The following is a 26,632-nucleotide window of genomic DNA, read 5'->3' as shown; positions in this document are numbered from 1 at the left end:
TATTTCAAATCGGACGATGGCAAATTAAACCACGATTCGTTCACGATTATATCAGAATGTCTCAGAAATTCCATAGGAAATCCATATCAGAAACTCACGACATTGTCTCAGTCCACCTCTGCCAAAGAATGCTCATTGAACACTTGAAATCTCGCTTTGGAAATGTAAAGAAACTTTACTATTTCTCAGACGGTTGCGCTGGCCAATACAAGAATTGCAAAGCCTTCATAAAGCTATGTCGTCACAAATCAGAGTAGGGCATTGATGCAGAATGGCATTTTTTGCCACAAGTCATGGCAAGAGCCATTCAGATGGCGTGGGAGGTGCAGTCAAATGAGAAGCAACACGTGAGCCTGCGTAGACCTTATGACAGTCAAATTATTTCTGCAAAAGATCTTTTCGCCTTTGCTGAAAATGGTTTGAATGAAATGAAGTTCGGTTACAGGATACAAGAGGCGTATGACGAGGAAGAACGAAATCTGGAAGAAAGGTTAAAAACGGCCAAAACCATCGCTGGAACTCAAAAACTTCATGCTTTCATCCCTATTTCTGAAACTGCTCTTCCAGTACGCGAATTCAGCCTTAGCGAGGAACACCGTATCGAGGTAGCTATTTCAAAATCAACACCAACTTTTAACTGGAAACTCAGGTTATGTCACAGTGCATTATGATGGAAAATGGTGGCTTGCCGGCATCATGGAAGCCTTTCAGGACACTCATGAAGTGAAAGTGAATTTTCTTCATCCAAACGGGCCCACAAATAGTTTCTTTTTACCTGACATTGAAGATCACTGCATTTTAGACATTTCTGATATACTTTTCTGTAGAACCAACAACTGCGACAGGTTGAACCTACACAATCAGTAAAAAAGAAACAACTGTCAAATAAAAATTGGTTGGCAAAAAATCTTGACTATAATATGCTAGGAAAAACTCTTATCGCTTCCAGTTCCTACATGTGCATGTGGAAAATTTATGTACAATATACTGATATAGTGTATTGGAAATCTTGTGTTCAAATATTGTGCTATGTATTGCGGCATATTGTGTGTCCAGCACCCGAGTCCCCGAACAATAAAACCATCTACATACTTGAACCCATTTTCATTTATGCTGAGGTGTTGGAGTATATGAAGGGGTTTTCTCACACGAAAAAAATAGGGACCATCGGTTTGGATGTGGAGCAGGGGACCAAGGTCAAAATGCGCCCCAAACTATAACCTTTTGAATTACTGTTTGAGTGATTTTACTTTACGCGATTCGAAAGATCTTGCTTTTACGAGCATTTTGATACCAAGATCAGCCAAATCGGACCACTACAACCTGTGATATGGCCTCTGGAAGATTGTGGGGCAGCCAGGGGCACCCAAATTTGGGGGGCCCCTAAAATGGGCCCCAATGGGCCCACAGGTCATAAAAGTTGGTATTTTGAGTTTTTCACCCAAGTGAATAAATGACCAACATCTGGGGAGAAAATGAGGTATTGATGTCGGGAGGGTGTGTACACTTGAATGGAATGTCCCCGGTGCAAAGCCCGACAAACTGTGTCCAGACGAGCGCTTCCCAAATCGTCGACAATCGCTGCCAGTGAGTGGACATTGAAGCTTGCGGCAGCGCCTCCTGTGAACATGGCAGGCTTGGTGATTCATTGCCTCGTTCATTGCCTGTTCCTTTCTCGGAGCTCGGCATGTCAACTCTACTCCAGGCTGATAGAACTCTTCCTTTAAGGGATTTATTGTTGATCAAGCAGATGGGATCACAGACCTGCTCAGCTACTTCACCAAAGCAGAAGGAACATTGGAGTGGATTTTGTCAGGTCCCAGTAATTTCAGGTGTTTTAAAACTTTCTCCTTAGGAACACCAATACGCTCTGGAATTGTCAATATTCACGCAAGTCTGTCATGCGAAGATACATCCATGGAGCTCCAAATAAGGAAGCAATGCTTTGCTTTCCTCAATATGCAGTGTAACCTCCGGGATCTTTGCCTGGCTGAGGGTTAACATTTTGCCATCACCGCCGCGCCTCTGCCAGAGAGCCATTTCCTGTGTGTTTTATATTTAACGGCGATGGTCCCGCTTCACACAGGAGCTGCAAAGGCTTCATCGGCTTTTATTACCCACCTTATACTTACCTGAAACTGTCTTTTTCAAGTCCATGACCTGCATAGAAAGGTCAAACATCAATTGCAGCAAAGTTTTCACTTTCTACACAACTTCATTTACTTTCATCTATGCTTTGAAATATGACAGAATATTCCTTTTATGTTGAAGATTGATCACCTCCATTCGATCCATCTGGTGGAGTTGGCATCTGGATCGTTCCCCCATTACCTTCGGTATCTTCTTGTGATGGGCATGAATGGTATCCTTAAATTCCTGCAATGTTTCCATACTTAACCTCTGACACTGCAAAAACCCATTCAGTTGCATCACATGTTTGCAAAATATGAAATCCATATCAATGACAATCAAAATTGTTAATTCCATTGGAAGTGGTACACAAGATCAAACCCACAAGGTAAAACATTCAATAAACCAGAGTGAAGCTGGTGGCACCCCGTCACAAATCTCCAAGCTTCCCATCTTAAGCAAAGTTGAATGATGGCAAAAGGTTTGACCAATAATGACCCAATATCAAATTATGAGGTTAATTTCTTTTACCCGTTTTCACCCCTGGAACTCAAAGTCCTGATCCCTTGGGGCATGAACGGGGGATCAAATCAAAAATAATTCACATATTTCATGTTTTCCAATATTGATTGCACACACAAAGTTTCATTCAAAAATGCATCCATAATTGCATTTTCAGTGTTTGATCTCTTAACCCTGTCCCTGAGGGTGGGGCCAAAAATGACACTGCTCTTGTACCTCCATGCCATGTGCTGATACTGTAACGACGAAGTTGGTGAATTTCTGCTCAATTGTCTCGGAGGAGATGGTGTGACAGATGGACAAGGCAGACAAACAGCCAACAACAATATCCCCTACTTTTTTCAAAAAGCATCAGGATAAACACATCCATTTTTCACTAATGTGTATGCATTCAGAGTTTTTAAAAGTGTAATACTTCAGAATGAACGAGAAAGTGGAATTTGACAAAAATGCATCAATGAATATGCCTCCACCCACAATAGATGCCAACCCACTGTTAAGTTAGATCTCAATCAAAGATCACATGAAAAATTAAAGGACCTTTGAGAGAACACACCACACACACACACACACACACACACACACACACACACACACACACACACACACACACACACACACACACACACACACACACACACACGAGAGAAACTTCTGAACATATACTAAATACGACAATAGTTCAGTTGCCTGTCACCATGTTACTGATTATGTCCTTTGTCCTGAGGTTTGAGTCGAGGGTTGTCTGAATTTTTTCACACTAGCCTCACGCAGGAATTTATTCCTGTGATTTGATTCTGACGATTTGTTAGACTGGTTGAAAATATACAGCTAACATGTTCCACTAACTGCACACAGGAATTTATTCCTTTTATTAAATGTGTACACACACACACACACACACACACACACACACACACACACACACACACACACACACACACACACACACACACACACCTCCAACTGAAGAAGCTGCATAAAGCAACCCAATAAATCATGCACAAAGTCAGCACTATGCAGTTTTGAACCCTTCCCAGAGTTCCTCAACAACTATAAAGACGTTCACACATTGGACACACATGAGCATCCCAATGCTACTATACACACGCTCTCAGTGACTGGACCGGTTTCATCACTTATTGGCGAATCAGCGATATAGTCCAGGCAATCGAGCCCATTTTTTCACTTGATCGGGAACAAATTGCAACAGAATTTTTTTAGCGCAATGCATTTCTATGAGGTCCCATACTAAAAGTCCTAAGAAATCCCTGTTGTAGAAATACATCTAATTTGCATAACTCCAATATGGCCACCAAATATCAATATCTTGCCAAATCTTTGCTCTCAGATGATGTATTTTAGTGATTTAAATTTCTATAATGAGATCTTTGGATCCAAGGATGCATTTGCAATACTTAAAAATTTCATTGGATGCATCTAGGACACTACAGTATTTAACCAGATAAAAAGCTCATTTGCATAATTCCAACTGACCACCAAATATAATTTGCTTACAATCCATGATAATCGCAATAAAATGGCTTGACCCAAAACTAATATTTGGTGGACTCTGGTCAAATTTGAGGTTAATTATGTTGTTGTTTCTACATACATCATGATACATGTTGCAATTTTACAATCCCCCTGAGGTACCCCTCACTTAATGGTGCAATCCAGGGGAATCCCCATAGGAAATCCCCTTTTGGCTGTTTCAATGGAAGTTCCAACATGGATGATATCATCATGTTCTACACAAGAAAGGCAAATTAAGGTGAGTAACCTGTTAAAAACTTGAATATTGTTTTTACATTCCTTCAATTAATTACATAGGTTACATCAAATTGACAAATTACCCATTTTCTTACAGAAATAAGTTATACATATGAGATGCTAAACTAACCAGCTTACCAAGGGGCTCCTAATGGGTGGTTTTAACATGTTTAATATATTAAGTCGGTCTACTTGATATTTACGACCAGGGAGACAACAGTGGAACATGTAGGGGAGGTAGCAAGTGCAGATCGTGAGACAGATTGTGTAGGGACAATAGCTGTACAACAAGATACATGTACTTTCATAAACGATTTAACAGCAGCAGCATAACTCTATGACAGAACAGTATCTTCTACCTCTACTATAGAAGAAGTGTGTTCAGAAGAGGTGTTGGGAAGACTCCAAAGTAAACTGAATGAGAAGAAAGAAATGATGACTATGCAGACAGCAAAACTCTGGGTGCAGTATCTGAACATGGTAGACATCCTGCGAAGATTTCGTAAAGCTGAGCGGACAGGCAACTGGAAATTACACCTTCAATCAATACAATAAATGTTACCATACTTTGCAGCATCTGGACACACGCGATATGCAAAATCTGCACATGTATACCTGCAAATGATGCTTAATCTGCCAGAAGGTCATCCAGATGTCCATCAGCAATTTGAGAAAGGATACCATGTGGTGAGGCACAGTGATAGGTACTGGGCAGGACTATCCATGGATCTCACAATTGAGCAAGTGCTGATGAGAAGTATAAAGACACATGGAGGCCTGATAAGAGGAAAAGGAATGACAGAAACTCAGCGTTTGGTGTGGGTCCTTTCCATGCCAGCATGTGCAAATATCAACGAGGCCATGCAGAAGCTCAGTGGCATCTCATTTGAAACCAGTGACCAGCACAAAGACCTGTCAAAAGCTAGACAAGCTAGAGATGTCAATGACACCCTTGATATTATCAGCTATCTCGGGGAGAGAGATCCATTCGCATGGGATCAGTCCCTCATTAACATTGCAAATGGCATGACAGCCCAGGAAGGAGTCAACATTGAAAGATCTAGAACAGTTGGAGAAAAGATTCTAGCATCCATGGTTGGGAAATCTGTAGCAGAGTTCACCTTCCGGAAATGTGATCGAGCAGTGATACTTAATTCAAGATCAACTGTCAAGATCAAAGGAGAATCTGTGAAAGTAGATCCACAGTTGATCTTCCACAGACTGGTAACCATTGGGGGGGGAGGGGGGCGCTGTGAAGATCTACAGTCATTCTTCAAATATGAACTGTGTAGTTACCCTTCCTTCCCACAAACACCGCATTCCCTTCCCTTCCCTGCCCCTCCCCTCAAACAGCACCACCCTCTCGCCATTTCCCCCTAACGGTGAAGTGACAGGTTGTATCTGCTCGTTGTAAATAAACCTCAACAGAAACACTTTTAAATGACTGCTCTGCTGATATGATGTTTCCCTCTATATTCATAATTGTTCTGAATGTATTTAATGGAGAAAGGCAAGCTGTGATAAAATTATATAAAAGAGAAAGATGTCCTTCCGTTATATTGTGAAGAGCAAAGCAAACTTCCCAGGATTTGGTGGCAAAGTGTGTGAATTTAAATGTCTGTGTATCCTCTTCCTGAATAGGGTCAAAAAAAATTATTTACCTTGATGTGTTGTTGTGACAGAGGTATTATTCTCTCCTGCTGTTATTGGAGAGTCTCCTTCTTCAAGATTTTCTTCTTCTTTATTACCATCATTAAATGGCAAAATACGAGGTGGGTTCAAAAAGTATCCAACCTTAATTTTTCGTGCGTAAACAAATTAAGCTAGGGAGGTGTGGTTTGGTGCACGTATGTAGGCGATCCTAATCCGTATGCGTGAATATTTTCCCGCCTGTAGAAGCTGTCAGTCGCCCACAGACCACCGATGAGTGAGGAAGTGTAAGTGAGCGCCGTCGGATTTTCGTTTTTGACAAAATGACAGAAAAACTTGAACAATGCTACTGCATCAAATTTTGTGTAAAGCTTGGCGATTCCCAAGTGGAAACGATCCGCGAGATTCAACAGGCCTTCGGGAACGAAGCAATGGGCACCACACAGATAAAAGAGTGGTACAACCGCTTCAAAGATGGTCGCACATCAGTGGAAAGTGAAGCACGTTCTGGTAGGCCCTCAACATCCCGAAATGAGATGTCATTGACCAAGTGAGGACCCTGCTGATGAAGGATCGTCGAATCGCGATCAGAGAACTTGCAGACGAGGCGGGAATCAGCATTGGATCCATTCATTCCATTGTGACTGAGGATTTGGGCTGAAGGAGAATCTCAGCAAAGTTCGTGCCAAAGCTGCTAACGATCGAGCAGAAGCAACTCCGTTTGGAGATTGCACAGGACATGCTGGAGACTGTGAACAGCAATCCCAACTTCAACACGGTGATCACTGGCGATGATACCACAGTGATCCGTCATTTTGTCAAAAACGAAAATCCGACGGCGCTCACTTACACTTCCTCACTCATCGGCGTTCTGTCGACTGACAGCTTCTGCAGGCGGGAATATATTCACGCATACGGATTAGGATCGCCTACATACATGCACCAAACCACGCCTCCATAGCTTCATTTGTTTACGCACGAAAAATTAAGGTTGGATACTTTTTGAACACACCTCGTATTTGCAAAGAAAACGTGATCAATATAAACCAACAGCAGGACATGAAGATAAATTGCCAAAACAAACCATTTACTTCACTGCATAACATATGGAAACTGTAAAAGAGAGGATGGCACTCACTGACGTCACCAAGTTTGAATGTAAAATCTATATTTATGCTCTGCCGACATCTTATCTCATGCATATTCAGGTATTGCCTCGTGCGTATTCATCCTCCGCACATGTGTTGAGTCATCTCCACTGAAAGGGCCACAGATGTTTTGCTCTTCCCTGTCTGGAGGAACAGAGGTAGCGTGAGAAAAAAAAACAAAAGCATGGTTTTTACCATCACACTTGGAGTCTTTTAAAATAAAGGAAAAGTAATTAAAACCTCGAGCGTTGGTAACCTGCCTGGAGCATTCTTTCTTTAAAGAAAGAGGACACAGGGGCCATACTAGGATGCTCACAGACGAACACAATTGTTTATACAAATGAGATGGACATTCAATTCCAAATCTTCAAACACGGACAGAATGGAATCCCAAACATTTTTTTTTAAATAACTGGTGGGGTATGCTTGCACTCCACAAGCAGGTAAATCAACTAAATACAGAATGAGTGAGCAAGTTCGGCCCATCTCCCATGCCGGTGACATTATACGTCAGACATAATGATGTCGTAGACATGGTGACCAACCTTCCATAGTATAGCGAACAATCACCTTTAGTTAAGTTAAAGTACATCAGAGCACAAGGTTAAGTCACTGGCAATCTTGTAAATCTGTGATTCATGAACTTCGTTTCAATCAAACAGGAAAAAAAAAAATTCAGTTCCAGTAACCTACCCATAAACACAAAATGGAAGCTAATTATGTTGGTTATTCATAATTAGCTTCATTATGAATAGGTACAGTTTCTACATTAATCATGAAATATATCGTGATGGTTGTGGGCATGAAGAGGATGTCGAGCACTTCTCAGGTGAGCAAAAGGACATAGACGTAAGATGAGTCAGTTATATTGTAGTATTGTTTTGCATCGACATTAGATTGTATACACGGGCTATGTGTGCGTTGCGAATGTTTGTTAACACTAGTTTCTCTTATTTTCACCCTCTCTATTCTCAACATCTCACAAACAATGCAATAAAACACTTTTTCAATCTACAAGTGCCTCATTCTTCTGCATAGGAGCAAACTCAGAAACAGTCAAGGAATGAAGACAAGGCCAAAACCCTTCTTCCGCCACTCCCGGGCATGACGTCGCTGCGACACAGCTGTGCCAATTAGGTGCAGCCACAACCAGGAGAGTCGCCCCCCCCACCCTCCAACAGTCATCACGGGCCACTCAACCACCCGCGAAAAACCCTGCGCCAATGAGGGGACGCTGGGCCGATGTGAAGGCAGCGGGACAGCCATTACAGGGGGAGGAATACAAGGAGGAACACACGAGCAGTTGTCTTTTAGTTTTGTTTTTTATAGTCGTTAATCTTCCTCTGGCAGGTTTTTTGGGTCAGTCAACCAAGGAGCCTTTTTGCCATTCTACTGGCTTAGATTTTCATTCAACTCGCTTCATTTCCACCCACGTACATTCACACAGACCATAATGCTTCTTCTTCACTTTCTTTCCAAGTGATACCCATGGCTTTGCTGGCACTCTTACGGACCCGTTGTGCATTGCAACACCTCAATATTTCTGGAGTCACGCAGGTCATTACTTCAGTGAAAGGAAATCCAACATCTTCACCAGATGAACCGTTGCTGCAGGAGGCAGGGATGGACTGCGAGGGAGGCGAGCCTGAACGTTGAGCAGTGGGCACAGTAGTCTCCACAGAGGTAGCTGCAGATGAGGGTATATGTCCCCATGGTCATCTCTCACACGCTTTCTCTTTACCCCTCTACCCAAACTGTGTCCTTGCTTCGGGTGTATGGATCCATTTCGAGTTTACAGGTGCCACGTCATTGTTCTTTGGCATCAGAGGGAATGAACGTTTGCGGAGGGGACAAGTGGGAATGCACACATGCTGTAGATATTTGAATATGCCTCGTCTTTCTCCCCCCATTGAATTCTCCCGCCATTTTCCTGTTTGCATTCCTCAACTGCCATCCTTCCCGCGAATTTCCCATTTGAATTCTCCCAACCACCATTCCTCCCGTCATTTCCCACTCAATTGCTTGTGTTGTAATAAAATATATGGAAGTTTTACACCGCATCTTGCTTTATCCTGCTCAGGCTTAAACTGGTATAGTGATGCCGGGACAAGTGGTCTGAGTACATAACAGTAATGGCAGCCCATCGAGTAGCCTTGCTTTGCAGGGCAAATCAAGAAGCCACCACAGCCATCACAATATGTAATAATGCAAGATTAAAGGTATGCCTTGGAACAACTTGGCACTATCCAATCATGTAAACTGCTATCGTCTTTGGTCATGTGACTCTCCATGAGTGGGAGCAAGACTACGAACCAACTTTTCTATTTGGATGTTTTCGTTTATGGACATTGAAGTAGTTTTGATTTTTCCTGGTATAGTGGTTTCCAGTTGCATCAGTCTGGAAAATTTCAACCTTCCTGCCCACCAAGAAGGTACTCATCATTATGGTGAGAGAGATGAGGGGAGACCCTCACAGGTGTACTTGGATGAGGGGAGACCCTCACAGGTGTACTTGGATGAGGGGAGACCCTCACAGGTGTACTTGGATGAGGGGAGACCCTCACATGTGTACTTGGATGAGGGGAGACCCTCACATGTGTACTTGGATGAGGGGAGACCCTCACATGTGTACTTGGATGAGGGGAGACCCTCACATGTGTACTTGGATGAGGGGAAGACCCTCACATGTGTACTTGGATGAGGGAAGACCCTCACATGTGTACTTGGATGAGGGAAGACCCTCACAGGTGTACTTGGATGAGGGAAGACCCTCACAGGTGTACTTGGATGAGGGAAGACCCTCACAGGTGTACTTGGATGAGGGAAGACCCTCACAGGTGTACTTGGATGAGGGAAGACCCTCACAGGTGTACTTGGATGAGGGAAGACCCTCACAGGTGTACTTGGATGAGGGAAGACCCTCACAGGTGTACTTGGATGAGGGAAGACCCTCACATGTGTACTTGGATGAGGGAAGACCCTCACATGTGTACTTGGATGAGGGAAGACCCTCACATGTGTACTTGGATGAGGGAAGACCCTCACATGTGTACTTGGTTGAGGGAAGACCCTCACAGGTGTACTTGGATGAGGGAAGACCTTCACAGGTGTACTTGGATGAGGGAAGACCTTCACAGGTGTACTTGGATGAGGGAAGACCTTCACAGGTGTACTTGGATGAGGGAAGACCTTTACAGGTGTACTTGGATGAGGGAAGACCTTTACAGGTGGACTTGGATGAGGGAAGACCTTTACAGGTGGACTTGGATGAGGGAAGACCCTTGAAGGTGGACTTGGATGAGGGAAGACCCTTGAAGGTGGACTTGGATGAGGGAAGACCCTTGAAGGTGGACTTGGAGGAGGGAAGACCCTTGAAGGTGGACTTGGAGGGAAGACCCTTGCAGGTATATTTACTTAGACGAACAGGAATTTGGGAATAAGTGTCATTTGACCAATAAACCGATACAACTTTCATTGTTTTTTTTGGATGTATAAATGTCGGCTCATGGAGGAACAAAATTTAAAAGGTGTTCAAATTCACAGAATGACGGGAGGTAAAACCGGAATTGGCAGACAAAGAAAATACACGAGTGAATGCGCGTCAGAAAGGAAATGGGCAGAAGAGGGGGGCAAGGTGGTCAATGAGAATAAAAAGGGGTCAACAAGAGTAAAATATAAGACAGTGGGTTTGGGAGAAAGCAGGAAGAGACTTCCAGCAGCAGTTTTGAATGACTTGGAGAGGAAGAAGAAAATATATTTAGGGATTCTACTTCACAGGTGACAGAATAGAAGAATGATGAGATGCCAACAACACGGAGCACCTGTCTTCTTTTTCATCGGCCACAATTATTCCCACATTCTTGTGAGGTCGGCCGGGAGCAGCTTCGTCAAAAAGTCTCTCATGAACCGGCTGGCCAAACCTGAGATTTGACTAAAAATAGGGGCAGGAATTTGAGAGTTTCTTCAGATTGCCAGCCTGAATTCACCTAATCTTTGCAAAGCACACCAATATCTTTAACATCCACAAATTAATGCTGACGGACGGGACGCACAGTTTAACGGCCATGCAAGGAACGGCACACACAATGAAGAATCACGCTGCCTGGGAAACACTGGGAAGACAGTTTATAACTGGGGGAGGGATTTAAACCCATGCTAGACAAGTGAGAGGGGAGTGTACGTTCCTCCACCATGGAGCACCTGTAATAAAGCAATTAAATTATTGTGGAATTAAAGCATTAAATCGCTTCAGAACATTCATCATTTGAGTACACTCCATACCAGTTGGCTGCAAAAAGCACAGGTACACAAACACAAGTTCCGCTGCAATTTCTCACACACCATACCCACAGACAAGAGTGAAAAATCAATTATTCAATAAAGGAGTAACATCAGCAACATGTCTAAAATCAGAATGTTCATAAAAAATAAAAATCAGAAAATAATATGCGTTTCAACATTCATTTGTTCGCATTTCCAAAACTCCTGAGGGTAAAGCACTTCAACAGCGTTGTGTGCTGCTTGTGTCATCTCCTGATGAGCATACTCTCCGGTAAAATATCAAGCCTGAGTGTTTCCCTTTGTCACAGTTTTGGTTTGGCAATCCTTTGCAATTATATTTAAAGATGTTCAATGAAACAGAGAAGTTGAAAGGGGAACTTAAGAGACAAAACTTATCGGGAAAGATTAGTTTACAAAATGACAATTTCATTCAAAAAAATAAAAATAAAGTGTGTGGTGTGTGGTGGTGGTGGTGTGTGTGTTACCTCTACCAGTGAAGGTAAACGGCAGTAATGTTTTCACCACTGTCTGTGTGAACAGGTATCTCAAAGTTGTGCACGGATTCAGACCTATTTGGTGGACAGGTTGGGTGTGTGACGACGATGAATCAATTTCATTTTGGTGAAGATTCGAATCTGGATCCATGAGTTTCATTGTTTGTATTTTTAAAGTGTTTTACCACCATTGAGAGATGGCGCTAAAACTATTTATATATATATGAAGATATTTCAAAAAGTTGTGGACGGATTATGATAAAACTTGGATGAGTTGGGAAGGTGACAAGAACAAGTCAATTGGATATTGGTTAAGGTCCCAATGCAGATCTGGCTTATCAGTGAGATACAAATCAAACTGTTGAGCCAGGTGGAGGTATGCGCTCCACCGAGTGCTGTTCGCAGTTGTGCGTGTGTTTGACTGATGCTATCCTGAAACACTGGACGAAATGACTTAAGTGGTGGTTGGAATTTAATTAACTGGGGAATGAACCCATCATTAAGAACAGGTTATTCAAGAGTATAATAAAAAAAAATAATGTGCTTATCCCCAGTCTTTGCTGTCTCATACCCTCCTCATTAGTCCAAGAAGACTGTAACCTTTCTCCTCAAGAGACTGTAACCTTTCTCCTCAAGTGCATGCGAACAACTCCTGAGATTTTCTGCACCGGCTGAATGTCGACAATTTCTCCTACAGACTACTCTCAATACTTTGAGATGCATCGTTGTGCTATTCTCTGTCTACTACACTTCACCAATGTCAGTCTGCTTGCTTGGCACACAATGCAATTTTTCTCTTCCACAAGCAAAGAAGTTGGAAGAAGACAAAGAGAAGTAGAATTACCTTTTGGTGGATGCCAGCCTCAGATAATGTACTGACGAGCCTTGGCTCGAAAGTTGGTTTCACATCCTTCATCTTATCAATGAGGTAAAGGAGGAAACCCTTCGGTTGTTTCTATAGTCAGAGGAACATAACGATATGTCAGTGAGACAAAGATTAAATAACATGAACATTCCAAAAAAGTTGAATTAGAAGAATTAGGAGATAGAAAACAATGATAAATCAATTCGTCAGACCAATGAGCATTTCAAAGTAATAGAGAACATTTTAATCGATCTCTATTTCTTGTCCAGTCTGAGCCAATCAATGAACCATTAAATTGTGATAAAACGAGGAAATAATCAGGTTTAGAACATTCACTTCAGTTCAATCAAATTCACTGCATCATCTTACGTCTGCTCCCATATCACTCTCTGTAGTTTTACTCTTCCATGAGCCGAGACTTCTGGAGTTGACAAAGAGAAGTCATCACCTTGTATGATGTGCATTACAGGAATCCAAATGATCCAAGAGATCCTGCACTTCCGACAAAGAATAGACGATGGAACATTGAGGGCACTGATTTTTTACTCCAGAATGTCTTCATAGTTCTTCTTCTTCTTCCCCTCCTCCTCCTTGTTCTACTTTCCTCGGCATAGCCAAGCCCAAAATCTTTTAAATATGCCAGGAGATTTCTAAATGCATGGGAGAGAAAGCAAACATTACCAACACCGTCACAACATGGTAACAAAAGTATTAACTTTTAATCTCATCACAATTCCTTCAACATCGTGATACGACATGCAAATTGGATTAACAGGAAAAAGATATGGAAGGAAATTTGTTTGAAAATGTCAATTGTAAAGTCACACGTCGTCGTGGAAAAATGATCGAAGCATTTCAAAATTTGACTCATCGCCTTCCATCAACTTCTCAAACGATAACGCACAATAGCATGGGATCAACTTTCTCCAAACACAACTCATGAATAAACAAAATTCTACACGACTAGCAAGTGATGATTTTGGTCTTGTTGAGTAAAATAACCAACGGCCATGAATACATAAATTTGGTTCAACCTCAAATCTGTTCAGAAGGTTTGTCAACCCCACGTGCTCCTCTACCCTCAGCTACAAGTGCAATTGTTCTTGGGTTTGCAGTATTCGGACCAGTTTCACTTCGTTCTCATTTATCACTCGCCTCCAAGAATAACTTACCCGTTTCTTTTCATTCTTGAAGGCTTCCAAAACGCGTTTCTTCCCCTTCTTCAGGGAAATCTCGGCATCGGTGAAAGCCTCCCTTGTCGGTCTCTCGAGGTCATGAAACCTTGCAACATTGTGCTCCTCACTTTGCTTCAGCTGCTCCTTCAACTTCAATATTTTAACTTCCTTTTCTTGAAGTTTCTTGTGCAACACAGCAACATTCTGTTCGGCAATATTCCTCTCTCTTTCCAAGTGCATGTTCTTCATTCGAGCGCTGATGCTCTCTTTTTGAGGATGCTGAGCAAACCTTTGCTGCATCAATTTAATTTCCTTCTCATGTGCCACGACCTGGAACAGAAAATGAAGAGAGGTATCATCATTTCACATAACATAGACTTGTTGATTCACAAATAGAGGTCTGGAAATTAATGTGAGGGTTGGGAGGAAACATTGACCTCCACACAAAGCAAAGAGCGATGATTGAATCTATTTAATTATTTTACTGTGGAAGGCATTTTTACTCCTGACATTCATGTGCATCTGAAAAATGTTCTTTCTCATTGTACTGATTATGTGAGCACCATTAGACAATCACAAAACTTAAAGGTTCTCGTTTCGATCGATCTGAACCAGCAAACGAGTACCGTCGGACCCCGGTATTCACAGGGGATACGCTCCTGAAAAATGCCGTGAATGTCGAGGTTTTATATTTTATTTATTTTCAGACATTGTCTTTGCTTGTGGAAGAGCAATGACAGAACAAATCAGGACACACATCACCTGCTGTTCCCTTTGTTATGAAAAGGAAAACACCAACACGGGGAAGGGAGAAAGTACACCAAGATGGGCAAGCAAGGGATGCAGGTCATGACAAGGGGAAAGGGAGAACAGAAAGGGTGGACAATATGGAGACAAGCAAAATGCACCAGTTTGTGATTTTTTTCAAGGTCTGACAGGAGGGATGAGGCAGAAGGTTGAGAGATCATGATCTTGCTGATCTCTCATCCTTCTGTGTGTGTCAGAAAGTTGAGAGATGTCACAGAAGAGAATGGCATCATCAGCAACGAGATAAAAGAGGATTTTTCAGTCAGTGAGATCAGCAATGAAGATTAAGAATAACATGGGGGCTTAGAACACGGTCTTGGGGTACACGAGCCAAGACAGGGAGAGGAGATGAAAGGGTTGCATTAAGAGCCATATATTGGCAACGAGATGGGAGGAAGTCAGTAATCCAAGAGTGGAGTGGGTCTTGGATTCTATTGGAGAGCAATGCAGGATGCCAAACTATCAAAAGCTTGAGATATGTCCAGAGAGACAGCCCTGAGCTCATGTCTGATATTGAGGGCCTCCATCCATTGTTGGGAGAGTCAAAGCAGAATGTCCAAGGTAGAGTGACCAGGTCTGAACCCAAATTGATGATCTGAGATTACGTTGTTGGAGAAAAGGAATGATGTTATGTCAACCGTGATGATGGATTCCATGACCTTGCCAATTGGAAGTAAGCTTATGGAGCTGGAGTTAAGGGGAGGAACGTTTGCAGCCTCTGAGGTGTTAGCCGATTTGCAATTTCTCAGGTGGATGAAGAAGAACAAGAACAAGAACAAAAACTGGGAATATACAAATGTAGAAGCTGGTCACAGTTTATGAAATGCAAATATGCGGGGTCCACGAATAGCGGGACCACAAATGTCGTGGTCCGACAGTACTCCAAAATTAGGTTTATTTAAACAAGCACAGGATGTGCCCCAGGTCGGCCTTTACTTTGATGAGTGAACCATGGCAGCCTTCATGGTCCTTATTCAAATCCGTTCGATGGTAGTCGAGAAAAAGGCAATTTTGCATTTCTAGAAGTCACTTTGGTCAGAATCTTGAAACCGGAAACGGAAATCGAAAATCGAAAAATCGGGCACGGGGCGATGACGGATAATCATGTCCTGCATCCATCTACCAAATTTCAATTGAATCCGTCTGATAATGGCTGAGAAATAAGGCTATTTTGTCATTTCCAGAAGTAATTTTGGTCAAAATCATGAAACCGGAAATGGAAATCGAAAATCGGGGACTGAGCGTCGATAGACAATGGTCTCATGTATTCACATTCCAACCCAATCCATTCACACATAGCCAAGGAATACGCTCTGAAAACTAAGCATTACACCCCCCCCCCCCACAACAGGAAGAACAAGAACAACAACATCGTTAGAGAGCCGATGAGGTCAGGCCTGCGGCCGACCTAAAAACAATATCAAACAACTATGATGCAGCCTCCACACCATCCCCCTACATTGTGATGTTATACCTTGATTAGACACATGTAGAGTAAAACATCGAGAAACAGGTTGCCACTTTTACAGCCGGCTGTGATATCAGGACCCCAGCTTCCTCACTTTATAATGCTCACCTCGACCTCAAAATCATTTTCCTTTTGATGAAGCAATTCCTTCAAGCGGACATTTTCATGATTTTTGCGCACAGCGTGATCCTCCAACTTTTGCAGCTGGGCCTCAAGTTTCTCCACCCGCATCTCCAGTTGGAGATTTCTATTCAAAATATCTGTAAAATTAAAATGACTGTTTTAGGAGGAGAAAAGTAATGAGTGTCTGAGACGAAAGGAGATTTAATGTTAAATGTGAGAAAGATCTTTCTCATTAGGAATAACACCCCTAACAAAGTTCTATCACCACGAATCCTCCAAACCTCATCAATATATAACCATGAATTAAGTTTTGAAAGAAAGGAGAAAAAAACCTCACCTGATTTTTCTTTTTGGGCCTGCGCCAAGTCCTGTTTCAGATCGTGGTTTTGCGAGGACAGAAAATTGATGCGCGAATTAAGATTCTGCATCTCTGAACCTAGCCGATGGATGTTGGCAAGATCCCTCTGATGGCAAGAGTGAAGCAACTCCTCACAATTCTGCCGGGACAACACAAAGCATAATGGTAATTTAAACTTTTAATCAAACATACTTTGATAGATAAAGACATCCAAAGTACAGCTGAGCTTGGGGTTCCCTTACCATATTCATCAAATCATCATTTTCCATTGTGGGACATGTTGCAATTGAAAACCTTTCCTGTAAAACAAAAACAAGAGCAAATTTATACTTGTACCAGTTGGTGGTGTTTGCATTCTGAAAGCAGATACATAACTACATAAAATGGAGAATGAGTGAGCAGGAGGATCTCTGCCATTTTCTCAGACGAGGAAGCGACGCACAACCGGCACAATCCAACCACATGATCTTTCGAGCCCCCACTCCCAGCCCACAAAAAGTGAATATGATCAGTGAATCGATGGTTAGATCTAAACCTGGACCACACAGTCAACCCTCAAATATCAGGGGTTCTCATGTCACGGGTTTCAACCAATCGCGGGCAACCTATTGTTCCGATGTTATCACAGGATTTCATGTCAACCAATCGTGGTTAAGCTCAGATAAATGAGCGATTGTGTCCCGTACGTGCACCATTACGAGCCTTGTGGTGTTTTTCGTACACCATTTTTAATGAGTCCGAGAATGGTTATGAGGTTTCGTGAAAAGATGGAGTTGTGGGAACGGTTGGTTCGAGGAGAAAATGCAGCATCTCTGGGCAGTCATCACTGTGTCAATGATAGCAAGTTGAACCTTCCCCATTCCTTCAAACCTCATTCCCAAACCTTCATTTTCCAACTCCATCTTCAAACCTCATTCCCAAACCTCAGATTCCAACACCCAGACTTGAACCCCCGTTCTTAAACGCCCATTCTCATACCCTTATTTTCCGAAGGTTACCGCAGCTCATGGAACCAATCGAGGCTAAGGGATTTATGCCAGTGTAGGACTTCAATGCCGAGACAGGATTATTCTGGAAGAGGGTGCAGACTCATACCTTCCCCTCCAAGCAGGAAAGATGGGTTCAAGGTAACATGGTTAAGGAACGTGTTACCCTTCACCTTTGTGGCAACGCTGATGGTGGGTGACTTCGTCGAAAAAGTTAACGTTGTTTTTCCGATCGCAAAATCCTGCTCACCCCTCCTCCAAGCTCCCCGCTTTCTGCTCACCCTTTCCCCACTCTCCACTCCATCATGATTCCAAGCCAAGTCATGTGGTTCCTATTTTCAGCAGAGTATGTAACATACTCACCTCACTGTTTTGTCATAAATTTTAAAGGTAAATGTCTTGTGTATTTTTTAATTTACACTGCATTAGATTTCCATGTTTACGTCAATGTCAACATGCATGATGGTCAGGTCAGGAGGGCAAAAGCCCAAAATGGTGCTATTGATGTTCAACCACTCTGTACACATTCTTCTTGAAAAGATAAACTGATGACACTTGCACAGTCTCATCAAGTCCATTTCAAACAATGACCACTCGATGAGAGAAATAAACTGCTCTCCTCCTGCTATGGGCCGCAGGCTTTGTCCGTTTCCAGGAATTACCACAAAAGCGAACATCCCAGCTATGACTGAGTGGTTCAAGAGACACGAAGGTGCCCATGCAGGATTATGTCGAGGGTGATTAAATCCCCTCAAATTTATCTTTCGTCGAATGACACGACAGAGGTTAAATAGTCGTCCTGCAGATGTGATCGGCTCTTGACCCTTCACCGTTCTTGTCTCCATGCGTTGCACACATTCAAGTATACTTGTCACGTTACAAATATGGCTTCCACACAGGAAGTGCACATTCAAGATGTGATCTTTCAAGGGGAGCACATGGATCATGAAAAATATCTGATGTAATCTCATCAAAAGCACGACAAATGGCAAAAAGCACTCCTTGAGCCCCATTTGCAGCCAAAGCACATTATTTTGTCAGTGACTTTCACCTGCGTGCAGACTCCAACGTCAGTAGTCTACACGTCTGCAGGGAACTTTGGCATGCTATGTGAATAACATTGCAGTTTCGGGGATTCAGTTGCATCAGCCACCCAAATGAGCATTATCGAAAAATTTCTGCAAGAATTCACTTCTCTGAAGAAAGAAAGATAATGAAAGAAAAACAGAGTAAAAGACATGAAAGGGAAGAATAGAGAGTAAAAGGCATGAAAGAAGAAAAAGCAAAAATTAGAATGAATAAAGAGAATTGTGAAAATAAATAATTAAATAAATAATTGGAAAGAAATGTGAAAGGAACAAAGAACAAAGATGTCAGGAAGAACCCAGAGTTCAGCAGTTACTCCCCAGGCTCACATCCAGCAACATGTATTGTCCTCCACCAAAGTTGTCCTCGTCAGAGTTGTCGAATTTCTCGCCCTTCGAGTTTCAGCTGAAGTCACTCAGGATGGCACGATCAAAACATTTGCTGAAGTCCAGATAGACGACATCAACTGCAAGGCATTGGTCGATTGCGAGTGTCCAACTATCATGCGCTGATAAGTTTGAGAGGCACGAGTTTCTCCTGGAAGCCGTGTTGGACCAGGATTATAAGTTGTGTTCTTCCAAAAAAGGCCAAAATATAATATTTCAGCAGTCACTCCAGAACTTTGCAGCCCACTGATGTTAGACTCACAGGTCTGTAGTTTCCAGCTGCTACTCGTCACCTTTTTAAAGAAATATGATATATGCACCATTTTCAAATCCTGACACAAGGTCGCAGTGGATGTAGACAAGTTAAAAGACTCTCCATAATGGCATGGCTAAAGGCGCTGTCTCACCTTAATGATTTAGTCAGCAATGGCACCGGATAAAAATGTATGTAAAACGTTGGCGTACGCTGAAATTTTGATGTTTTTTTTTTTTAAGTTTTGGTCATATTCATAACGTGTTGGTCGTATGCATAACATTAGTAACGGGCACAGAACGTTTCGTTGTCTTATAGATAACTTATACCAACGAATGCTTCGCCTGTTGTCGGCATTCACAACCTATGCCCAACGATAGTTTAACTTAGGCATAGCGCGCTGCATGTATCGCCGACGAACTCATGGCGTAGCCTGTTAAAAACCTGCCGCACGCCGATTTAAATCATAACCGCCTGAAAATTGAAAGTGTGAACCACGCAGTCACACTTTGACGATTTAGCCAGCGTTTGCCGACCTATGAAAAATTTGCCGAACAAAGTTGGCACACGTCGAATACGTTATGGGTAAGTTGTGTATACGTTAAGAGCATGCTGAAAAACGATGAAGTACGCTGTCATATTTCGTGGTACATCTCGTACGTCGTGAAATTTCAAGCATGCTGAAAATTTTACGGCGTACTCGCCGTATGGCTCACATGTTCCGCTACACTGGGAAGAAGTTGTAGGCACGATATGCGATCGTTGACACAAGTTCCTTGTAAGTTACTCATAAGTCGAAACACGTCGAGGTAATGTTTAGCATACCCGAAACTTATTTTCTCCGCAAAGGCACATTTTCTTTTTTTCTCCTTGGCTCCGTGAAGGCACGTGACGAAATATCTGAAGTTGTTGCTGTTTTCTTTTGTTTTTTTGAGTCTATCACAAATTTTAAAATACATTCGGACATTTGCTTTTAAGTTTCGACGTCGACGTGACAATATCCTCAAACAGAAAATATTCAGAGAGGAGGAACTAAGAATAAGACATGAGCAAACTGAAGAGGCAATCAGACATGACGTAACGGCACGTGACGAAATATCGGAAGTTATTGTTGTTTTTTATTTTTTTTATTTTTAAACGCTGCCATTACGCCATTATACGGTAGCTGTAAATTAGAAATACGTTAAGTAAGTTCTGTGGTCGTCCGGAAGACATCAATCAAATATGTCTACATACGTCAATATGCGTTGGAAGTACGTTACACATCGGTTCAAAGCACGTTACTCATAGGTTAGAAACAAGTTTTGGGTACGCTAAGCATTACCTCGACAAGTTTCAACTTATCAGTAACTTACAAGTAATGTGCCTCGACTCGTGTCAACGATCGCATAACGTGCCTCGACGTGTGTCAACGACCGTGTAACGTGCCTACAACACGTTACTCATAGGTTATAAATAAGTTTCGAGTGCGCTAATCATTACCTCGACTTATGAGTAACTTACAAGTAACGTGTGTCGACATGCGTCAACGATCGCATAACGTGCCTACAACTTATGGCCAGCGTAGCGGAACATGCGAGTCATACGCTGGCATACGTCGTAAAATTTCAAGCATGCTAAAATTTGAGGACAACCGCAAAGTACAACGATGAAAGCCAGCGTACTACGACGTATGGCCGTGTTTTTCAGCGTGCTCTTAATGTATACAAAACTTACCCATAACGTATTCGCCGTGTGCCAGCGTTTGACAAATTTTTCATAAGTCGGCATACGCTGGCTAAATCGTCAAGGTGTGACAGCGCCTTAACACAGGAGCAAGCTCAACCAGAACCTTGGGGTGAATAATACCGTCAGGTGCTGACACTTTATTGGGATCTAACCTATGAAGTTGTCTCTCCATGTCAGCAGCTGAGAATAAATAAATAAATAAATAAATTTCAAAAAGCTTGAGATGGGTCGTCGTGAATTTTGGCACGAGAGAGATGCGTCATGAGTCATAGACTCTGCAAGAGGTTCCAATTGCTGGGGTATGAACACAAGAGTGGTCAAAGAGACATTTCGCTTTTTCCATATCCTCTGTCCAGGTTACATCTTCGACTCGAAGCATGCTCACTCCTTCTCAGGTGCAGTCTTGCCCCATAGGTAGGTGTACAGACGTTTCGGTGCTGTCCTTACCAGACTTGCAATTGCTGTCTCATGTTGCAGTCTCGCTTCTTTGAGACTAAGCTGACATTGATAAATGATGAGTGAAACAATAACATAGTCTGCTTCCAATTCAGTTCTCCGATAACGCTCCACCATTTTCGCTTTGTTGCTAAAAGTTTTAGACTATCCCGTATTAACCAAGGAATTCTGACTTTTAGTATTCCTTCCGCTCTGTGGCGTACTTCCGCACAAGGTCGTGGATCGCTGCCCGAAAGGTCAAGTTCCAGTCCAGTCCAGTCCGGACCGGTCCAGTCCGGTCCAGTTCTCAATGGATATTAGCAACAGCACATCTCATCCCTTTGCAAAGTCAGCTTTCCAGATGTTTCGGTTCTTCCCAGTCAAAAGCCATGGTGCATCTTTGAAAGGAATAAAATGCCCCCAATGGAGCACCATGTTGCCACCATTTCCTTGGTAAAGACAATTTCTTAGTGTGATGGTTACTGTCCCACAGAGGAGCGTATAGGTTCCACTGCATGCTGAGTAAGTAGCTCATCAACAGCAAAGTCGAGCAATCGACTGCTGAACAAGCTTGGTACTCTGGTAGATATCATGCTATCCCAGTTAACGTGGGGTGCATTTCGGTCACCGTTGAGGAGCACGTCCCTCGTCATTGCAAAGTGGGTTGCCAGTTCTGCAAGCAGTCTCTCATCCTGCTGTCTGTCTCGAGTTATTAAGTGGTCTGTATACAACACCAACAGTTAAGTTGTGGGCGAAGGCAGGTGTCGGTCACGTAAAAACCTGTTCTGGAAGAGAGATGGTCAGATGGTGTGCAAGTTAGCCCTGGGGCTTCAGCGATATACAGGACACCACCTCACCTTTTGCCATTTCCTCAATCTATTCTCACAATAGAGTAACCAGGAATACCTTTGCATCAGCAATGACCTGGAAACCAATTAACCAGGTTTCGGTAATTGCTTGCGCTAATGGTGTATACTCACAAGTAATTTGAGCTAATCAGTCTGGTTAAGTAGACTTCTTCCGTAAGTACACATTGGCGTGGCTATTTGAGTGGGGCCACCTGTCCTCAGCATGTCATGACAATAGGTCGTGTTGCAACTGTGCATGCCTCGTAACTAACTATCCGCGTCCCAAGGATTTTGGGTTCGAGGCCAGTTACCTCGCTCACCTGTCGTACGTTTTTTTTTTTTTTAAAGCTCCGTTACCAATTTGTGGCATTGCTATCTTTCATAAATTGAGATATGAGGAGCATCCACACTACCAGATATGCCTCTTAGTCTCGGTACTCTCCCAAGGAGCATGTCCCTCTCGTGACTTGAACTGATTACCAATTCAACGGTTCAAGGACCAACTGAAGCGATACCTCTCAAGGTTTCCCCATGCAGATTGCAGATCCAATTTTTACCCTCATCCCCGACAGGAGAACCGTGAAACACGTCTGAAGAAATGTCTCATCCTGCTTGTAGTGAACCTTCCGTTCATCCACCAACGATTCTTCTTTGCCGAAAAAAATGAGGTTGCTCGTCGTGCTCGATCGGAGACCTCAGGCGCAAGAGATCTACCCTTCCTAAGTTCGTCTATCACAGGTGAGGTAGAGGAGGATGAGGATGAAGGGCCACGGAAGCCCGAGTCTCACAGTCAGCTGCGGAGTCCCAGAAAATACCACCTTCAACGGGGGTAACACAAAGTTTCCTCCTGATGGTACCACAGAAAGCAAAGGTGTTCAAATTGTTGTGATTGTTGTTTTTACTGCACTAAAATGAGGATGAAATTATATACATGTAATATATATATATATATATATATATATATATATATATATATATATATATATATATATATATATATATATATATATATATTGTTGCGTTATTCGCGCCCGCCGGCGTGCTGACGGCCACGTAACTCGAATCGCGGCACGTCGCCCACCGGACGGACAATCCAGTCGTGACCCTCTCGGACTAACGCCGGGAACCAGTCACGGGTGGACCTTTCGGTCTCACCGCGATCGAGCCAATCAGCCCCCGCGTGGGATAGGGTTGCTCGCCAAATTCGACCTACCTAAGTACCCACGCGGAGGGTAGACCGGGCGATCGCACCTCGCCGCAGGTCGACTTCGGACACGGGCCACTTAAGCGACCCGTTCCGTACTATCAGAATAACCGAGCGGTGTTATCGTCGACCTCGACGGTTCGATTAATTATCGGGCGTATTCAGCCCACTACCAACCCTTTACGTGAAGCAAGATGAGGATTCAATGGGAGAAATGACGAAGCGAAGCAGGAAACAGTTCAACACAAAGCACATTTATTTGCGGCACACGGGAAGCACACATATTCAATTCCACCAAAAGCACACAGAAAAGAAAAACACAATTCCATTTACACAAAAAGCAAATATAAAAGCGAAAACACAATGCAGAGCTAATACCGACTACCGAGCACACGGCAACACTTATACAATTCTACTTCACAGACGGCGCCGACAACACATACCCAAAACCAAGGAAAAGAAATACCCTCAAGGATGAGGCGGGCCTGAGGCCGAGACCGGGTCGCGCCTACCCGTCTGGTGATGAGACGCGGAGCGGCGAGGGCGCCTCAACTCCGCGGGCCTCGCGGACAGTGTGTGGTAGGGGGTGGGAAAGGGGCCCCCTTGGTCGCACTATCTCAGCGCGGGGGGAAACAGGAGGGGGTTGCTGATGCTCGGGGTATAGAGGATCTTTATTATCCCGCGACGAGCGTCTCCACCTCGGCCAGGTCGCGCTGTCGGCCTCCCTCGGGTGCAGCTCCCTGCACGACGCGAGCACCCCCTCGTCTGGTGTCGCCGCCTTTCCACAGCTCCGTCCCCTCCGTTCCGACTCCAACGCACACGACGAGCAGCTCCACCGCCCGCGAAGTTTTGACTCTCTGTTTCCGACTCTCCTACTCTCCTACTCTCCGCCTCTCGACTCTCCTACTCTCCTACTCCCCGACTCTCGACTCTCCTTGTCTACTGACGAACACGGTCCTTTTATCCGCCCCGTAACTTCGCCCTCTCATCTTTGACCCCCTCCCTTCGACCTTTCACCTCGCTCCCCATTGGCCCGAGAAAAAGTGGGCGTGAAGGCTTTTTGATCCATAAATTTGCATATATCGATCGCCCTGGGGGCGGGGCCAATTCGCCCCTCGCTCACCGATTGGACGGCAAAAAGTGGGCGTGTGTCGTTTTTGATCCGTTTTTGAAGCACAAAATCCGTGATTTTGTACACGCTGTTCGGCGCGCGCCCTGCACGAGTCCAACACCGGTACCCACAGGCGGCGCAAGAACGGTGGCGATGCGACGGCTGCGAGGTGTGACGTGAAGGTCGTGGCGGTTGTGGTGAAGCGGCGTTGTGGTTGGTGGTTGATGTTGTGATTGTGGTGGTAATCATGGCGGTTGGTCCAAAATAAAGATAGTAAAAGAAAAACGGCTATCCTGAAGAGTTGCAGCACGCATAAATGACATGTATTCCCACTAGACAACGGGTTTGGGCCTAACTACACATGCACTTACCGAGATACCTCACCTAAGGGACCTGAATGGTGGTTTGCGAATTTGGTAACCACAACAATATATATATATCTCAATGGTGATGTGTATATTTCTGGGTGCCGTGTCCACCTTCCTCGACATTTTCTCAAAGTACAAGAACAGAACCCCCTTTTCCCCCTTGTCCCTTGGTTTCCAAGATTGTAGTTTTAACCGTCTCGGAATTTTTCACGAACCGAACCCCCGCGATATTGGAGGGTTCACTGTTCTCTTTTCAGAGTGTTTGTTCTGTCGAAGCAGTTTGTTACCATTAGGGTTACACTGGCTGGTTTGCCATTGCCTTCCCAGCAGGAGTTACGGAAGGAATTTGTTCAGAGTGGGGACGATAACTCACCTACTCTTCACGAAACACACCGTGGGATGTTTAACATCCACCAACTAATGATAGCAGAAGGGACACCCGGCTTAACGTCCATCGGAGGGACGGCACACACATTGATGAATCACGTCGTCTGTGAAACACCAGGACGACAGTTTATAGCTGGGTCGGGATTCGAACCCAGGATACACAGCTTAGAAACAAGAGTGCGTCCGTCTCGTCCATCCTGCCATGCATCGAAAATGGCGACGAAGTGAAAACCGACACACGGTCTCCACAGCGACGTAAACAATCTGATTTAACGAACGCGTCGATCAAACTCAACGAAATGAAACGAAAATCACGATAAATACATTAACTTGCTTCACTAACTCACCATGCTGTTGCGACCGTCCATTTTTGCGACTGTCACGATGCCAACGAACACCAACAACTTGGAACGTCGCTTGTGACGTCACTCTTATTACGTCACATTAACCACGCCCACATAATACGCAACACTGGGACCGCCCACTTCTTGCATAATTCTCGACCACGGAATGAATAGGTAAAATAATACGACACGGACAGATTCGTATCGCTTGAATAAACCACTGTTTCCCATCCGAAGTGTTATTATTACACTTAAAAACCAAATTGAAATTGGCGATAAATCTGGCGCCGTGCTGGGTGGTGTCCCGTGACCTAATCAGCTTGCTATCGCTTGCCAAGCGAGGCGTTCCTTAGCAACCATTTTGTTGTACTGTTTGTTTGAGTGTTGAACCCACGTGAAGCACGTTCTTCAACAGGTCAAGGACCAACTGTAGATACCAGGCCCACGAGTACGAGCGGTCTCTAATCTTATTGGTCGTGGAACACCCCCTACCCCATGTAAACCAAGCAGCACCGTCTGTAAGAACAGGTAGTTGGGAATGACAAGGTAGTAAACCGTTGCAGGGCATTGTAATATCCAAATAATTACCGGTCCCCGGAACCGGAAGTACCCTCAGATGAGGACGGAATAAAGCCGGTGTTGAAACCAGCATGGCGTCCGGCTGAGTCTTTATTACAACTAGCGACGAGGATAACGGGTATT

The 26,632-nt window shown here is 43.7% G+C and overlaps 1 protein-coding gene and 1 pseudogene across 3 annotated transcripts; one reads left to right on the top strand and one right to left on the bottom strand.

The window, feature by feature from the left end:
* Window positions 1-4,644: 4,644 nt before the first annotated feature.
* LOC147016589 (uncharacterized) lies at window positions 4,645-8,879 on the top strand (annotated as a pseudogene).
* Window positions 6,335-26,557, bottom strand: LOC147016588 (uncharacterized). 3 transcript variants are annotated; one of them, XM_085845399.1, is made up of 8 exons: window positions 25,934-26,557; window positions 17,037-17,093; window positions 16,774-16,933; window positions 16,422-16,573; window positions 14,036-14,368; window positions 13,312-13,513; window positions 12,843-12,953; window positions 6,335-7,367 (listed from the first exon to the last, which is right to left on the bottom strand). In XM_085845399.1, exons 1-6 carry the CDS (start codon window positions 25,952-25,954, stop codon window positions 13,460-13,462), a joined length of 777 nt encoding a protein of 258 aa, XP_085701525.1. In that variant the 5' UTR covers window positions 25,955-26,557; the 3' UTR covers window positions 6,335-7,367; window positions 12,843-12,953; window positions 13,312-13,459. The 3 variants fall into 3 exon arrangements, with proteins under 3 accessions (XP_085701525.1, XP_085701528.1, XP_085701526.1); XM_085845400.1 differs by lacking the exon at window positions 6,335-7,367 and adding an exon at window positions 10,373-12,073; XM_085845402.1 differs by lacking the exon at window positions 17,037-17,093.
* Between the last annotated feature and the right edge of the window lie 75 nt (window positions 26,558-26,632).

The sequence above is a fragment of the Eptatretus burgeri genome, chromosome 11 (genome assembly GCF_056783735.1).
Source record: "Eptatretus burgeri isolate ZD-2024b chromosome 11, Ebu_testis_v1, whole genome shotgun sequence".
Classification (NCBI taxonomy): Eukaryota; Metazoa; Chordata; class Myxini; order Myxiniformes; family Myxinidae; genus Eptatretus; species Eptatretus burgeri.
This window is presented reverse-complemented; position numbering and strand designations above follow the sequence as displayed.